Source organism: Dermacentor albipictus, chromosome 3 (genome assembly GCF_038994185.2).
Source record: "Dermacentor albipictus isolate Rhodes 1998 colony chromosome 3, USDA_Dalb.pri_finalv2, whole genome shotgun sequence".
Taxonomy (NCBI): Eukaryota; Metazoa; Arthropoda; class Arachnida; order Ixodida; family Ixodidae; genus Dermacentor; species Dermacentor albipictus.
The window spans coordinates 160,070,598-160,089,370 of NC_091823.1; the positions used below are offsets into that span (position 1 = coordinate 160,070,598).

The window sequence follows — 18,773 nt, forward strand, 5'->3', positions numbered from 1 at the left end:
ACGGAACAGGTGCAGTGCTTTACTAAAAGAATACAGAAGCTCCACGGAACCGTTGCCGATTCCGTGGAGCTTCTGTATCCACGGAACAGTCTGGGGGTATTAACGGAAGGTCTGGGGGTGTTACTCGTATGCATTTTCGAAAGCGCAACTCAATTACACGAATACGCAGAAAGAAGCTTTGGCAGTTCTAATAGCCGTACGCTATTTTAGACCTTACCTGGATGGCAAGAGCTTCATGCTATTTACCGATCACCAAGCCTTAACTAATACCCTTAACCTCGCAGAGCCTAGAAGAAAATTCGCGAAGTCAGTGAGTGAACTCCAGCAGTTTGTGTTCGTGGTCCATCACAGACCTGGGGAACACCTCAAGGATGCCGACACACTCCCGAGACTTACGGTAACCCCAAACCAGGAAAATATAAACGCAATTCTGCTGTAAAAGGGAACTGGAGAACTGGAGTTCCACAATAGAAAGTTCGTAGTCCCGGAGACAATGGTCCCTCGAATCTTGGAACATCATGATGACCCTCCGGACTTTGGCGGGCTCGAGGGGGGTTCTGGCAAACTTAGTCCAACATCCTTCAGTGTTTCCCGTGGAAACATATGAAAAATGACGTCCAGCGATATGTGCAGTCTTTCTATCAAAGTCAAATCCACAAAGCCAAGTACCTACAGAAAACAGACGAGATGGTCCTACCTCAACATTGTGACACAGTTTTTGGAATGGCCCAGTTGGATTTTGCAGAGCTCAAGAAAAAGGCTACAGGAGTAAGGAAAACAACTTTTTCTAGTGGCAATAGATCAGCTCACTAGGATAGTTGCTGCACGACCGGCAAGGGAAGACGCAAATAATGTGATTACCCTTTTTACCCCATATATGTTTAAGAATACTGACATAGTAATATCATACAATGGACCAGTATTTGTAAGCAAGCGTCTGCAAGAGCGGGCCAAAGAACGTGGAGTTGTTCTGCGACGTTGTGTTCCCTACCATCCCGCAGGAAATGGCGTGGCTGGTAGAATCATGCAAAACTTGAAACAGTTCATTTCCATGCGTTCAAGTTTCAAAGGCGGATGGAAGTGCTGTTTGGAGGTCGCTGTAGGCCATCACAATCGGTCACACACTGCGAGCATCGGCTGTAGCCCGTATTTCGCAGCATTTGGAAAGGCACCGGTGCTTCCCGGTGATAACAGCTCGGTGTTGCTGACCGCCTGCAATCGCGCGAGAAGCAGAAAATTGCGGAACCATATATCAGCGACACCGCGAAGATATAAAGAGATATTTCGACCGCCGCCACAACACGGTTGTTGTGGCGGCGGTCGACAGTTAGTGTACGTTCTCGGCAAGGAAATATTCGCTCGCTGTCTAGCCCTCTCTATCACTAGTTCGTTCAGTCCGGTTATTCGCTTACATTGACAATTATCGTGCGTGGCTTCCGCACAATTTTTTGTTGTTTTTTTGCACCTCGTCATTCACTCACACATGATGCACTCCAATTACCACGAGAATCGGCCACTCCGTACAACAAATAATAAACAAAAACACAATTAAAAGGAAGGAATGATGCGTGATATGGATTATCAAAAATGTGCCCCCTGGGTCGGAGTAATCTGGCTATTTTAGACGATTTCTATTCGTTTTCGCTCTTCGTCAGCGACCTCACTGGCACTCCACCCATTTTATAAAGAAATCATAGTACCCGGATCAGGCGACCGTGAACGGTGGGTGATAAGAAATAAATAACATCAAACGAAAGGACGAATTCTGACGTCATTTATACCTGTGCTGCATTCCTTCGTCTTCCTGACAACGCTAACCTTCGTTAAAACCATATAGAGACAACAAAAACAACACAAAAATTGCGCGTAAATTTCTTCCTTTATTTCCTCATTTCCTTTTTTCCCGTGCAGGGTTGCCAGCCAGATGTCTGTCTGACGACCTTCCCTGCCTTTTGTTGTTTCTCTATCACTCTTTCTTGAGGTTAAACGCGTAGGCTCAGCTGAGACCTCTGATGAGATAATCTGTTCTCACTTTAGCAAGCTTACTAAAGCGGAGATTTCTAGGCGAACCCTTCCAGATTTCGCTGACCGTCGCTGCTGCTCGCTTGCCGAATAGCTCATACGCGGCATAGCACTCATACTCTTTTAATGTATCGGCTTATATGTGGCCTCATTTGTCTTAGTTCTAAAGACGTACCGGTTGTACGCGTTTGCACGTTGTACGAGACGTATACGCGTTTCGGCAGTGGCAATACGCCGCTTCACTACATTGCTTCAATGCTAGTCTTTATAACATCGACATCCGTGGTGAGATGCGTTCTGCCGGAAGTTTTATACCATTTATTTGCCTTCAGGAAAGCTCCGCTTGCAAGATGTGGCTTGTGTCTGCTGAGTAATATTTTTTACTAATTCAAAGGTACTTGCCCTGTCCTTGCAACAGCTGGTGAATGGATTGTAATATTATTTTGTTTCAGTCAAATATCGGCTCTAGAACAGCCGCTGTGCGAAGGCCCCGACGCCAAAAACTCTGTCAGGGCTACCGCACCACGCTCGCTGTGTAAGAGCTGGGCGCCGGTCCGTGCTTCAGCGTCTTCCGCAAACCATACTGCGGGTGATCTGTGTCAGACGGCGAATGCAAAGTTCAGAGGCCGCTGAATTCACTTGAAGAGGGCTACGAGGCTGCCACCAAATAAAAAAAATCGCATGCTCACGAATTGCGGCAAAGAGACGACCATCTGTAGCCCGCTGCAAAGAGCGTGGATATCGGCATCGTGTGGCGCGAACGCGCCGCCTCAAAGAACAGCTTGTAGGAAGGGGCCAACGCACGGATATCCTCTACGCGAGCGGCATGTTTGAGCCTCAGAATGAATGCTCGGTTTACACACTACGCTGTGCATTGGCGCCAGCTATGCACGCGTGCAAAGAATTGCGGCAACGGGAAACTTCCTAGGCCCAACCTACTCCGCCCTAACCGTTTGAATGAAAATCAAAGTAGCGGCGCCAGGAGGGCGTAGCGATGGTTGTCATTCTTCTCACGTAGCTCGGCTTGTAACTAGCATTGCGCGAAACGTATACGACAGCTCAGAGGCGGTGACGTGCTCACAGGGCTGGCAGCGGCGAAATAAGCTGTGACATATCGTGACACGCCGAATGTGCGCCAGTGAAATGGAAGAAACAAAAAAGAGCGATAGAAAAGAAATACGAGACGTCCGAAATCAGCGACTTTCCACTGTCCCCTTGTGACAAACTCCATTTATGTGGAGAAGTAAAAAGAAACGACGGCCGACAGACTGAAAGACACACTGGCACGCAAGTTTCTCCAGCGCCTTGTCAGTGAGGCAAGCGGTAGGCCGTGACTGGGAGTCACGAAGTAACGAAAAAAAAATGTCGTAGCATTATTTGGTGTCAGGTCGTTAATCGCTTGAGCACGTGTACAAGCCGCGCCGGGGGATGCGCACCCTCCTCTCCCGAGCGTCTGATCATTTCTTATGCATCACGTATAAGAGCTCCTGCGTATGCGCTATAGAGGCGCATCGGTGGTCCACGAGTGGTGAAGGACGTCTGCAGGGAACCGCTCTCCCTGCGAGAAAGGCACATCTGTGGCTCGCACCCGGTTCAAACATATCCTCGCCGCTCTACAAGTTTCACCGAATCCCTACCCACAACTTCCGGGCAGCAGCTCCGGCCAACTCTACGCTCTACAATGCTTTCTCAGGTACGTGAACCATAGGCAAATTATCGAGGGACACGATACCGTAAAGCTATTCTAAACCGTTCCTATTTAATTGTTTCCATTAACCATCCATGACTGGAGCGAAAATTCTACCCACACCCATTTCGTTGATCCGACAGGCAAAGTCACAAAGGCTGCGAAATCTCCCAATCTGCTATGACATATACACGCTGATTAGGCGTGACTAAGCTGAACAAAAGAAAGACGTTCTTTCCGCCTCTACACCTTTCTTTCTTTGCCATTAGCTCTCCGCTATTGTTGAGCATTTTTCAGCACTGTACCCACTTCGTCTGTCACGTGACGTCACAAAACCACAAGAACTCACCGCGCCAAAGGGATGTGCAAGCAGTAAAGATGCCATTCATATGCCGAGCAAAAGCATAATTTTTTTGACAGCCAGACAGTGGGAGGAGTAGGCGGGTAGGGTGTGGGTTCCGTTGCGAACCCAATAGAAGGTGGCTGGCCGCCAATCGCTCTGGCACTGGCTACTCGGTGCAACTGTCAAGAATGAACTGTTTTGTCCACAATAAGCGCTTTGACGTGAAAGCATAATGTTATCGAGCCATCACTCACGACATCACTCCGCCAACTCTTCTTCTCTATGAATCAGTTATAGCGGCACTTCTGACCCACCGTTTCACACTGCCACGGTTTTCGACCAGCCATCGCAAGCTGAGCAAGGGGACGCAAACCGATCGCAGACGCGGTCGCCACTCTCCTCACCTGGTTATCTACTTTCACTGTGCAAGCTCGGCCCCACAAAAACCCTCTACACTTTTGCTACCACCTCCCCTCTTGTCAGCCAATCTGATAAGAATAAGTTGTAAAGGTAGCCAATGCTATTTGCACTAAATGGAAACAATGACCTTTTACAAAGGAGAAGGGCATCTCATTGCGCTCCTAAAACCACTGGCGTTCACCGCCCAATGCATGCGTCAAGGGTTACGTAAATTTGACTTCAGAGTGTTGAAATAAAATCAAAAATGGAATAGTTTTACGTTATACGGCCTCTGCATACTATCAACAAGCCCAGCAATATTGAACGATGTGCAACACTGTAATTATGGAAAACATTCTTTACCAAAATTTTCCCCGTCATAAAATTCTGCATTTTGGCGGAAGACGACAGCATGGGAATTCATACAACCTAAAAGGCTGTGCCTAAACTAGAAAAAAAAAAGGTCCTTGAGCCACAACTTTCAGTAATATCAAATTCCATCCGATCTTCATGCTACAAGTGTAGGTGATCGGCCAAAGGCAAATAACAATTGCCAGTACGATGTTATGACGCAAACTCCGCTAGAGCTGTGTAAGTATGCGTAAGAATTGCGCCACTTCCTCAACTCCACGCAGCCCCGTGTCTTTGTCAGTCTTATCAAACTTAATCCTACAAGTGTTAAACCCTTATTAACCCTTATCTGTCGGTGTCAACCTTGTCGGACTCGATTCGGCCTTTTCAATCTTTATCGGTCGTTATCAAGTTTATCGCAATCAATCTTTATCAAACCTGATCTTTCCTTATCGGACATGATCTGACCTTTCTCAACCGTTATCAGTCCTTACCAGACTTGACCCAACCCTTGTCAACCCTTATCGGTCCTTATCAACGTTATCAGAATTGTTCCGAACATTATAAGCACTCATCGCTCTTTCGTTGCTTATTCATCCGCGTCGTGCCATTATCGACCGTGATGAGAGCCATACAAGCCCTCATCACTCCTTGCAACCATTAAAAACTTATTGACTGTATCTGTCTTGTGCTGCGCGAAGCGACGTGCAGAAGCCCTCAGAGACCGGTGGCATTTCGGTTGGCAAAGGAACGCCCCAAGGGAAGGCGCATCACGCGACCACAGAAATGCATCGAGAATGTAGCGTGTTTGCCATAAAAATTTCCCCAAATCGGACTTTTCCTAACATCTAGAATGCTCGCAGTCGGGTCTACATGTGGTCCGAGAGATGGCTTTTATTCAACAATCACCAAATTGTTCATGAAACCTTCATAGAGACTGTTCTCCTTTCAAATTTCTTTTGTACCGCCGCTACAACCAAGACATGTACTTCAGATTTGCTCACTTCCTGCAAGCTTTCGTGCTTAGGCCTGTGGGTGAAACACTCGGTTTCAGAGCGTGAGCTCGTAGGTTAGAAACTCACCACCGCCAACGTTTTTTCATTCGAATTTATTCTGTTTCTTTATATATTAATTTTGTTGTAGCGATCCGTCCTACGTGGCAGACGGGCTGGTTACCTCGCCGGGTATAGCATAAAAATGCTTACGCATTTAAAACTTCCGTAACTCGTCTCGTTTTCACCGCGGACCACTGTTAAATATGTCCGAGAAGCAAATGAGACGGCGAGGAGAGACTATAAGATTTTCCATCTTGCGCCTGTTACCTCTCATCGGTTCCCTTTCCGCACGCTTATAATTAATCGCGTCTGTAAGCGTGGCATGATCGAATTGGTATTCACAAAGTATTTTAGTCAGTGCCATTGCGCTATGCATCAACGCTACATTTCCGACATATTCTATACTATTCTATTATTATATATTCTATTCTATTCGCTTCACGAAACAGGGTCTTACTCACCGAGCCGTCTGCGCACCAGAGCTGTTAGTGAAAACAGAGGCCAACCACTAATTAGGGCGGATGTAACGCAGCAAACTGGACCATGTAGCATGGCCCAAACCGCGAGTTTGAGAAAGCGGTCATGGCAGTAAGTGATTGCAACAGCACTTGCTTCAGTCGTCACCTCGTGTCGCGGTACGAGGACCTCTCTCTCAAATGTTGCGGTTGATTAGGCTAACAATGCGAGTTCAATGTATTAAACGACAGTGCAGAATGAAAACAAAAGGACACGGAAATGTAAAACGAAGTCCACGAGCAGCACTCATTATGTTAGTTGAACGGTCTTGTCTTCTCGTCGAAATGCGCTGCAGCCATAAGTAAGCCGAAATAGCTCGCCCACAATCTCCTACTCAACGAATCAATGAGTTCCCTACCAAGCATACCAATGCCACATGATATCGCAGCATACTCGGTTCTCGCACTTCACTTTCAACATGCTTTTTCCTTTCTGTGTAACGCCCATGCACTGAGTGACTGTTGCCTCAACTCGGCGCAGGTGATAGTTATGGCATGCGCGACCGTGGCTGCAGTCCGGAGCAACGTCGGCACAATGGCACCCAACTATGGCGGCGCCAGCCAGCAGGCACAACAGCCACAACCTCAACCGGTGAGCTAGACCAGATTAATGGCTTGTACCCGCGTTCGATAACCGTACAAGCCACTCGGAAGTCATTTTTCATACAAGCGGAGCACTTGCGTTAAATAGTGGGGGCGTACGGGATTTCATGTTGTCCGGAAGGAAAAACTCCCCCCTAAAAATGAGATTGAAAGAGTCAACAACAAAAGCAAGAGAATAGCGTGGTTTAACGGCCACCTGGGTCTAAAACGGCGCTCCGTCGCAGCTATCTCTCGGTGAATGTATGACGTAGTGCGTGACGTAGTGTGCACCTGGTAAGGTGACCAAGGGGAATTCTCGGTACCATTTCGCTCCACCGTTGCTATCGGAAGACGACACGTGATCCGTACCCCTGAAGAGCAGTTTGTCTACGAGGAGCGACAGCGAGAGCAGCGGCAGGAGAGAGACCGTCGACGTCGTGCCAGCCCGGCAGCTTGAGAAGAGCGTGCCCGCGATGTGGTACGTAAGCGACGAGCATAAGCCAACGATGCATATCGCGACGCCGAAAAGGCTGCGAAGAGGTGTCGACGCCATGAGGGCGCGATGTAGGGATTAGACGGAGCCCGCGGAAGGTTCCAAAGAGAATTTCTCGATCGAAACTTCGGATCAAGCTGCCGAGCACGCGATCGCCTATGATTCGATAACGACATCTCGGAAATCAACGCCATACGGTCGGAAGAGCAATGGCAGAAGGCGGCAGATGTGCTGACGCGGTGCTTTCCCGGCGCGAAGGTTGGGTAGTTCTATAGTCTGCGGCACGTGTAAGGAGGCGCTGATTTATTTCTTTATTCAGACAGCCTCACAGGCTCCAGCTGGAGTATTGTGTGAGGGGGTATTATACAGTATATATATTCATAAGTGGAAGCATTACAAAGAAGGGAAAGATATAACGAGTGTGTAAGACGTATACTAAGGTATATAAAACGAGGTGACGTTACACGACAGTTAGCGGAACGTAATATACACCATCGGAATGCAATACACAATGCAAGGGTACATAATTTAACGCCGTCAAATTTTGCAAAAGTAATCTAATGGTACATCGCTTTACATTGCCAAATTCAGAAGTTAGCGAGAAGCGTGTGCTTAACTAATAGAAAATTGATCAAGCAACTAGTCACGAAAAACTAGCCTTTACTTCACGACTATACTTAACAGGGTCATGAATGTTAAAAAATTAAATTATGGGGTTTTACGTGCCAAAACCACTTTCTGATTATGAGGCACGCCGTAGTGGAGGACTCCGGAAATTTCGGCCACCCGGGGTTCTTTAACGTGCACCTAAATCGAAGTAAGGGTCATAAATGTGGACAACATTATCAGAGAGACTGTTCCATAGTTCGATTGCTAGTGGTAACACTGGTGAGTTGAAACTGTTTGTGTAGTCAAGGATAAGTTTGAAGGAGCGGTTGTTGCGCAAACGGTGAGATGTTCGTAACGGTTGGGAGAGATGGAGGGCGGTGTCATGCTGACGGTTGGTTGTTTTATGAAATAAGCAGACTAAAGCAATCGTTCTGCGTGATTCTAAGAAGGATAGGGACAGTGAATATTTAATATTAGCAACACTGGAATGATGGTGTAGTCGTTAGCGATGAAACGCGCGGCGCGTTTTCGAACACGTTCAAGAGCGTTCAAGAACGTGTACAGAGGGTCTACTAAAGGGTGCGGTTCCATGTTTCTCGACTACGAACGGTTATGTGTACCCGCATGTGCCGGCCCATCTTCCGAAGCTCGCCGCCGATCGGACCAGGGGCGCTATAACGTAAAACTATTCCAAACTTTTCTATTCCAATTCTGCTATCAGCCCTCCACGATTGGTGAAAAACATTTTTCGACCACCCCCAGTTCACCTGTCTGTCACGCGACGTCGCGAAAACCGCGGTAGCTCCCCATGTGATATGATGTGTACACACTGATTATGCATGATTTGACAGAAAAAAGAAAAACAGTTATTTCTGATTTGACCCCCTTTCGCCATTAGCCCTCGGCTATTGGTAAAAAGCTTTCGGACTGCACCCACTTCACCTGCCTGTCACGCAACACAAAGCCACACAAACTCACCACGTCAAAGTGACGTGTACGCGATAAATAGCATTAATATGCCGAACAAAACTTAATTTTCTTCGGAATAGCCGCAGGCTGCCCCGTTCCGAAAGGAATAAAAGATGGCTGCCGCTGATCGCTGAGACACTGGCTACTCGCACCTGCCGGAGAGCATGGGTGTATTTGCGTATAATAAAAGTTCTTGCGTGGCCGTGTAACGTTTCCGAGCACCTTTCGGCACGTTCACCACCTCATTCTGCCAATTCTTCTTTGCTGAGGGTCAGTTTAAGCGTCATTTTTAAGCTTCCGTTGCATGCTGCCGCGATTTTCGACCAGCCACCACAAGCTAAGTAAGGGAAAGCCGACCAATCGCAGACGCCGGCACCACCCTCTTCCTCCGGTTATCGATTTTCAGTGCACTGGCTCTGCCCCAGCGGATCCCTCTCCACTTTAGCGTTCCCCTCGCCTCTTGTCAGCCAATTAGATACGACAAACCGCTCAGTGTAGGCCATGTTATTCGTTTTTCGAGCAAACAAAAGTGACCTCCTATGAACGAGGAGAGTGTTTGATTGGTCTGTACAGACAACCCTGTGGGTGACCGCCCGCTGTTTGCGTCGGTGGTTACGTCAATTTGACGTCAGGAGATTGGAATAAAAATATATTGGAATAGTTTTACGTTATAGGGCCCCAGCTTTGCTGCTCACAGACGGGAATGGTTCACGATTTTTTTATTGGTTCTGTACGTGCGCGCGTGGGTGCGTGAGTACATGTCAGTGCGTCCTTTTACGTCTGAAGCAACCGACTTACAATAATTATCAACTAGCCCAGCAACAAATTGTTCTAGCAACACACCGCATTGCTTACGCGGAAACGCATCATGCATCAGGCGTGTGTGCAGCAGGTCTCCTTTGTCGCACTTCCCACTGGATACACTCTGCCATCTAGCCCCGCCGCGAAATCCACGCGTAGCTTCTGTGAGAATATATATTCATGCAATATTGAATATGTATGACGCGGGTTCATTCCAACCGGTACGAACTTTAACGGATATGTTTTGTCATTGAGGAGGGGCACATGCTCAGTGACATTAGCGGTGATATTAAAGGCGAAAGTTTCATTTTTTCAGCGTTTAGTGCAATACGAGAGCGGTGAGTTGACAGTACAGGTTACCTTACGTGCACCACTGCTGTTTGTCCGCGTACTACGCAGAACATAGCGAGACGTGTTTTTATAAGACGTTGTTCTGCGCCACTGTTCATAATTTCCGAGAAGGTTAGCACCATGATTGCCGCACACCGCATATCGCATCGTGGCAGGACTGTGAAAGTATAATTGAATAATTGGGCTGTACGTGCCAAAACCACAATATGGTCATGATGCACGCTGTTGTGACCGATGCCGGATTAATTTTGACCCTGTGGTGTTCTTTAAAGTGCACTTGAATCGATGTGCAAGAGAGCCTTTGCGTTTCGCATCCGTCGAAATGTGGCTGCTGCAGTCGGAGTCGAACCCGCGTCCTCTAGGAATGCCATAGCCGCAGAGCTACCGCGACGGGCAGAGCAATGCTCATTTGACGTGCGGCCGCTTCCGTAGTGTCGCCTAGACGCTACGGTGCTTTAACGCGGCTTTGCGTCGGCACGCCCTGCATCAGTTGTCCGCTTGACAAATTGCAGGACGTTTATATTCATAAACAGGAGAAACGTACTGTATCAAACCTTGAACTCAAATGTATACTGATTGCCGGCAACCGCTGTCGTATCTAGTAGTAGCGCTTCGTTGCCTTTTTACGTCGTCTTTCCGTAACCCGCTTTCGCCCCATGTACTATGGTAGCTGTCAGCGAAGAGTGGCAAAGATTTCATTCACTCATTTCGTGACTGCGTTCGGTTCTACCCATTCTCTGCCTCCTCTGCCTACCAGGTCTCTACCATTCTACCTACATCCCCTCCAGACTGCTTCAGAAATGTAAGCGCTGTAGTTTCTACAGTGCTTGTGCGGTAGGATACGGATAATCACAGCTGATACTGGGGTGGCCTCCAGCGAGCGTCAGAGGACATTGTGCATATTCAACGTGTTGCAAACACGTCGAATGTCAAACGAGGTCAAACGAGCTGTCCGCGTCTCCTTTATTTCTCTGCCACGCTCTTTCCATGTACACGCATGCTCTGGACCAGCTCCTGATGCGGCGTAGAAAACAACAACAGCAGCAGCACAGCAGTGGAGAAGTTGAAGGAAGAGGTGAATAAAGCTTTGCTTTAAAAGAAATGAAAGCCGTGGTTATGAAGCGTGAAAACTGAAAAAGCAGTTGTCGTTTTTAGTCAGGCAGAGCGACACATCCTCAGTCGGCCTTGGAAGTACCCTGTTTTATGGCTAGACGGCCCTGAGCTCGCACTGCATCTGTGAACGTCACGAGCTCTGGTCGTGGCTTTCTCCTTCTTCTCTTGTTCGGATATTCTCTTCTCTCGTTCGAATGCCATATTCATGGTCACGTGTTTTGTTCGAACTCGAACTATTTGTCGCTTCAAAAATGACTTTGAAAACAAACTCATTCATGCATACTAAATAGTTTACAGTCTTCTGTTTCCATCCGCATTCATGAGGCTTTCGTGTTGTCCGCCGTGCGCAGTGTTGGTTCTGGCAAGAGGGGGCAGGGGTGCTCTATTAGTCAATGTATTTTTAAGCATTTGCAGCTGCAAGTGTTCTTCCATTGTAAAAATTTTTCTATGATCTCTGCGTCTTGCACATGAACTTCGTCTGCGTTTGCAACGCGAGCGGAACTGACGAACTGCATTCCGGCTACATCACCCTCCTCGTCGTCTGTTGAGTTGACGCCCAAAACTTTTCCGGTGCAATGTTCGGCAGGCGTTCGTCCGAGAATTCATTTTCTGCATCGTCATGCTTCTTCTCGTAGAACGAGGAGGACGAAGGAAGAGCAACAAACGTTGAAGCAAAATTTCACGATAATGCTACAATGCAAGGTGATCTTACGAAGGTACCATCATTCAGTTTCCCATCCAAATGTTTACCTTCATAGTTCTGGTTTGTAGATAACTTACCTCCACCCTTTCGTAAAAAAAAAAATATTGACCATTTCTTTCTTTTTTGCGGTCGCTTCTCCACCCCCTGCACAATGCTTCTCGTATATCGGGCTGGTAATCTGGGTTTAGCACTTACAACACCTAGCATATAGTCATTTGGGGTCTGTCCATTCTGCACAAGCAGCGGGTCTGTTTTTACAGCTTGGCGTAATACAAGTGGCACTTGCGGAAAAATTGTGTGGGTACCGTACGTCGTTCGCACTATGCTTTTTTTATATGTTTGTGAATCAGGCATGTTAAATTTTTTTTTAATTCTTTGGTTGCCTACGTTTTCGTAGTTGATTGCTTGCTTTTTGCCCATCTTTCTCATTTGTGCACTTTTAATTCAGTCCCCTTGGTGGATATGAGCGATGTGTTGAGGCCTACACACCACCAACAGCATACAAGCGCTTCGCCATCTGGCGCCGTGCTTCACGCTGCAGGCCCCTGCACGTAGAGTGTTCCAACGCGTGTACCATGATGCTTTGTACGTGTTCATGATCATGCACAGATTCCGGCACGGCGAGGACGCCTGGTGCATGCGGTGTTCTAACTTGACCTCACGAGACTATCATGATTCCTACATGGGCGGGTATTTCCTTGAAAGCCCTTGACAGTGAGGAAAATTCATGTACCATTGGAAAGAGCTGATCTGGCAACGCCACACTACATATGTTTTCGCAGTGGAAAGTTCGCGCAATAGTTTTACTCGCATTCGCTATTGGCGCATTACCCGGCAAATTTTCAAGGCGAAAGTGTGGATTTCAACTGGAACCGCGAAATTGGTTACATCTGTCACACGTTGCAGAACCAGGTTGCGCATTCAAAAAAGACAACCACAGGAAAAGGCGACGGAGACGGAAACAGCGCTTTTTCCGTCTCCGTCGCCTTTTCCTGTGGCTTTATTATTATTATTTTTTTGAACGCGCAACTTGGTTGTTCAAAGCAATGCACCAACTAGCCCAGCAAAAAGTTCTTCTAAAATATCGTAACACGCTCGGGGGAAAATGTGTACATACCATTCGAAAGGGATAAAACACATGAATTAACGACACTAAACACTAAACAACACTAAACGCAACACTCTCATCATATGGAAAACCGCAAACGTCGTCTTGCCGTTCGCATACCGACTAGATTCGAAAATTCCTTTTTCAAGCATTTACCCGTCTTGGTTGCGTGAGCAGGCGTAAATACTTCTGAAAGAGCTCTGGTATCTTCAAGGCGTACTAATGGCAACAATATATAAGGTCATTGTATTGGGTCATGTATGCGCCTAACAAAATCCCGTTCGCGCTTATTCAGTCGTCACCAGTATTTGTCAGAGCCAGCATTGACTGCCAGCGCAGACCGCCCCGCTCGTTGAAGCGTGGAAGCAAATGCCGACATACGACGCTGCAAATTCCAAAAATATAAGCTATGACAGTTTTGGTGCAGTGCCCAGTTTCGCTGGGGAATGTCACGTGAATCGCAGTGCCGCTTCACGTAGAACAGCGTTGCACAACACATGAAACAGAAATAGCACCACTGTTCACAAGATGAGCCGTGATTGCGAAGCCAGGTTAAGCAATGAGCACAATTACGCTACTGCCCTAAATTTCTATTATACTGTTCTACATATGAGAGCCGCTCAGTTCGACTGCCTTTGATCACCGCTTTAGCACTAACTGCAACATCTTTGTAATAATAATAATAATAATAATAATAATAATAATAATAATAATAATAATAATAATAAGGTAAAACACAAGGGAACAGCAAACGTCAAGACTGCACATTTATTTCTAAGTCATCATTTGCGGATAGATGTCTCCAAAAGTAATGCGAAATTAAGACTGGTGGTCTTATAGATTGCGTTTTAAACAACGTTAACTGCACCGTAACAACGGTAAGAAGCAACGAAATAAAAAAAGCAACCCATTGATAGCACGCTGCCGCGGCTCGGAGCCAGAGCAGTCATGTATCCCCCAGAGCGGTCATGTATCCCCCAGAGCGGTCATGTATCCCTCGTACGACGGGCTACAAGTAGGAGCACTTGGTTCATTTATTACGATAATAACAATAATTTTGATGATGTAAAACCATGGCCTTTCCTCAGAAACGGTATTGGTCATAAATCAGTGCCGCGTGCAAAAAATACATAAAAATCAACAGACATTTAAAGCTCAATAGGGGAAACAACCACGCCTGAAAAATAATATTGTGATCGATCAATCAAAGTGAAATTATATCATTTTACCATTTTAATTCAAAGACTAATTATCGAAACATAAATCTACCAGACTAAAACAGACAAACAAATGTATAATATAACAATAAAGCTAACTTAATTTAGTCGCAGGATTGACAAGTGGAGTTTTCAATGGCGTTTCCTACATCTCCCAAAAGGCAGCACAGGCACATTCCAGGGTAGGCCATGGCAGCGCAGTGAAATGTATAGCTAATTCCTCCTCAGCGAGACGTACCGGCGAGTCAGTAAAAATTATTAGATGTTTAAATTTCTTTTACAATTTCAAGTAATTTTTTTACCTTCCTCCCCTTCCCCTGTCTCCTCAGTTTCATCACAAAGGTACATAGTGAAGAGAACGCCAGGCCTGATTTGTGCAAATAAAAAAAAATTAGCGGTGAAACGCTACATCGCTGCTTCAGGAGCAAGAGCTTCAGTGTCAAGTTTTACATAATTTTCTATTCAACGGGCAGTTACGTGTTGTTATACCCTACTGAGGATGTCCGGGCGGATTTCGTGTTGAAAGGGGTATACTTGCGTGACCTGGATGACGTGATGAATCCTGATATAACTGATGTGCTGTGTTCTTCCCGCATTTTCCCTTGCCAAAGCAGCCTCTGTTCCAGTACCATCCGAGCTTCTACCCACCACCGCTGCCCTACCCGCCCTTCCCCTACTCGCTGAGCCCTTACCAGCTGAGTCACTACCAGCCGGAGCTGTGTCCTCCGCAGCAGCCTCACCACGGTCTGCGCGGCCTGTCCGGCCACATGAGCTTCGTGCCAACCAACGATGGCGGGTTCTTCTTCAACAATCCCAGGAGCACGGCTGACTTGGGCCAATACCACCATTCGGCGGGAGAGCGCGACTCCAACGAGCCCGTCATCATGGGCCTGGGACGCAGCAACGGCGCGGTTGGCCACAGCGGCGGAGGCCCCGTGCGCGCCCGACGCCACGCGCCATTTTCTGGTCATCATGCCAAGCACTGAACGGAGAAAGCCACGGCGGCGCCACCACGGCCACCGGAGTCTTGCCAATCACCGTTCCTCCCGTTCATCACCTGCGCGTTGCCTTTGCTCCTCCTTTCCTCCCGGTCCCTCTCACGTGCCATCAAATAAACACAGTTTCTATCGAGAAAGTCACGCTTACTTGCTTCGAATATGAGCCGCTTCTTCTCACTCTTGAAGGACCAATGTAACAAAATTGCGGACACCGTAAGATCGGTAGTTCCAAATAGTGTGTATAGACAAACAGTGAACTCCACGTGGTATTTCGGATTTGAAGTACGAGTATTGCAAGAAGAACTCTCGCAAGAGCTGACGTCTTTTATACCAAAACCGAAAAAGAAACTCTTTCATCACGTGACCTACGCGCAACGTGGGGCAGCTGGCGCAACCAAGCCGTGCCTATCTATGGCGCGCGCGGGCGAATGGAGCAAAGAGCATGCGAGCTGGTGCCTGGAAGAGCACGCGTCGGCGGGTGGGGCAAGCTGGTGCCGAGCGCATCCTCGACAAATTCCGTGACCTTGGCCGGCTTCGTGTTTGACCTTGGCTACGACGACGCGAAGACATGCTTTGCATTTAGACCAACTAATGTATAAACACAAAAATCCTGAGGTGCGCGCTGAGTTGTGCGCAATTCACAAGTACGTAGCAAAAACGAACGAATATAACCCCTGGTAAGCGAAACCAAAAGGATACAGTCGCTTTACACTTCGAACATGAGAACCGTGCCAGTCAATGGAAGCTTCTTTTGATATAAAAAATTCTTTATTCTGCAGGATGAATGATAACCTGCTCGCGTGTTGATCCCTCAGCCTGTTATTTATACGGGAAGTCTCGATACCATCGCGCGTATTGTTATCGTTTTTTTTAAATATATAGTGTCTTGGAACACCACTTCAAAACCGCATTTTACACAATGATAGGCCACATTAGACCATTTATCTTTTAATGAGCTTGCATTAGGAGTGTGAACGTAAGAAAAAAATAGCAGTTTCGCCCGAAGGGTGTTGCACTGACTGAAATCGCAAGCTTTCGCGTTCTGCTTGAACTTCTCGGACAGTGTTCTAAATATCCGCAGGTGCGGACGCGACATACGTAACCGCGCCAATATTTCTGCCACCCTGCGATGTTTTAACACGCCGTGTATGTCCTGCAATGACATCGCACGGGCGCGACTACTACGCTGGCCGTGAAGAGCAGTGATAGTATAAAATTACAACACTCTCAGGTTTCAACAATGACATTGTTTTGCACATTTCTTTCCCGTGTTAAGATGCACGTGTTACGCTAGTTCACGAGTTGCGTGAAGCCATGAGGCAAAAAACGGTGTTCCACATCTGCCCTCCATGGTAGCGTTTCCAACTAGAAATAAAGAGCAACCTCCGGAGTTTTCCAGGAGGGAGGGCGAGTGCCCCCGGGCGATGCCGAAGACCCACCTCCCCCTCCCCCCCCCCCTTCTACACACCTCAAGTGCCATTACCAGAGCTTTGTCACCCACATCATTTGAGGTTTCTTCTGACTTTCCTTGACCTTTTCACTTGAAATTTTACTGGAGCTATAGCTTTCTGCATCATTGTCGGCGCGGACGTGCACGGCTTTTAATTCCTACTTTCGCTTTATTTCTGGAAATCATGACAATAGGAGTACACGCGCATTAGAAGCACTAGCAGCGGCTGCCTCATCCGTATTTTCTTACTTCGACATTGATACAATTGTGTATTTCCACTGTAAATACACACAATATATTTAGATATACACACAGGACAAAGTTTATTGTACTTTTGAAAGAGATGGAGGTGACCAGTTAAAAATTATTTCTAGAGGCATCGATAGCCTATGCGTAGAGAATGAATATGTTGCTGTATCTTCCCCACGCTTCAAATTGTTTGCGTGCTTTTTTGACCATGAAAAAACCTGTAGACTTCAGTAAGCCCTTCAGCAGTCTTTCATCAATGGATCAATGGTGTGTGAAATGCACGCGAATGTTGTGTGTCTCAGTATTCTTTCTCTTTCCAGTAAGCAATGCTAACGACTCATGAAAAAAAAATTCTAATAATTTACAACATTTATTTGGGATGAAAACATCGTCGCGCGCATGCAGAGGTCACAAATATATGCAGAGTGTCCCGATTACCTATCATGCACCAAGATTTTAAAAAAAATCCATGCCTTACTCGAAGAAAACGCAGTGCATATTGTTTACAGTACAGTGGAGTAGCTGCCAGTAATTTTTTCGTTACTGAGATTTGATTAGGTAATTGTAATTAATTATGGACGTACTATCCTGATTACCCAAGTGTCAATGAGGCATCTGAAGGCACAGCCAAGGGACATCTAAATGCGGTATTTTAAGCGAAGTATTAATTGCGTACAAATTTCTCCCGACTGAAAAATAAACCCTGCGAAATATGGGGAATACCACGTGAATGCGCTACGACCCAGATCATAAAGCAACGCCTTCGAACAGGCTGTCTCTGAGTTGTCCAGAAGGAAATAAAGGAAATAAAGAAAAACATCGTGATTGAGCTGCTCCTTTATCTGGCCCACCCCAGCCGAAGTAACACGTCGTGCTTAGTGTTGGTTGGAAATAGGCTGTGATAGCTGTTGTCTTAGCATAGGTAAAGTGCACGGATGTCTTTTTTTTTCTTTTACCACAGAACCTATCAAGACAAAAGACAACGGCAGTGCAGAGGTTTAAGGGTGTGTTTTGTTTCGTCCCAGTCGCCATGTGTTTCTCTAATGTGCAGAAGGTAAACAAGATCCTTGCCTTGGGATCTGCAAATGGCAACAAGAGCAAGGTCGCAAGTGTATATCAGTCATGGAAGTGTTGCAGTATACCAAAGGCTTCGACTATGATCAGAAATTATGGAAACCTGAGACGAACCGGCAGCTTCAAGAAACAGTGGCGGAGGACTTCATCTTTGAGTCCTAGCCTACGCACGGATGCTCTAGCATTTATGGCCCGAAACTCTCATGCTAGCGTGCTGGGCGTGGCCGCCCAGGCACCAAATTCGATGTCATCAGCTTGGAGGATTCTTAATGAGGGCCTTTCACCCGTCCCACCTTAAGCAGCCCCAATGCTTGGAAGATAGAGACCTGTAGAATCGCCTAGATTTCTCGAATTGCATCCTCACAAAAGCGGATGAGTTACCAGACTTTTCCAGCAACATCATATGCACAGATGAAGCCAATCTCGTGCAGAAACACCCAGGCTAATTTGCATAATGCACACTATTTGAGTAGTTCCAATACCCACTGGTTCGTGTCCACACAAGATGACGGCTGAGCAGGACGCTTGGAAAGCCGACAGGAAGGTCATCTGCGCACAAGAAAACATAGACACGCTATCGTACGCCCTTAATGTAGGCTACATTGTGTTTTTCATGGGTTTGCAGGCGCAAAGACTTGAAATACAGAAATAACGTTTGCTTTTATCCACTTTTTCTTGTCACCG

The 18,773-nt window shown here is 46.8% G+C and overlaps 1 protein-coding gene across 2 annotated transcripts; it reads left to right on the forward strand.

Annotated features, from left to right (window-relative positions):
- Positions 1-3,506: 3,506 nt before the first annotated feature.
- On the forward strand, positions 3,507-15,453 carry LOC139057016 (uncharacterized). Of its 2 annotated transcripts, none has more exons than XM_070534822.1 (3): positions 3,507-3,715; positions 6,854-6,964; positions 14,930-15,453. In XM_070534822.1, the coding sequence occupies exons 1-3, from the start codon at positions 3,704-3,706 to the stop codon at positions 15,302-15,304; spliced, it is 498 nt and encodes a 165-aa protein (XP_070390923.1). In that variant the 5' UTR covers positions 3,507-3,703; the 3' UTR covers positions 15,305-15,453. The 2 variants fall into 2 exon arrangements, with proteins under 2 accessions (XP_070390923.1, XP_070390924.1); XM_070534823.1 differs by having other exon boundaries at positions 3,508-3,715; positions 14,933-15,453.
- Positions 15,454-18,773: the final 3,320 nt, after the last annotated feature.

Excerpts from the sequence above, each read along its gene's own strand:
- LOC139057016 (XM_070534822.1), top strand. Across the intron at positions 6,965-14,929 it reads AACAGCCACAACCTCAACCG|CAGCCTCTGTTCCAGTACCA; the intron begins GTGAGCTAGACC and ends CCCTTGCCAAAG.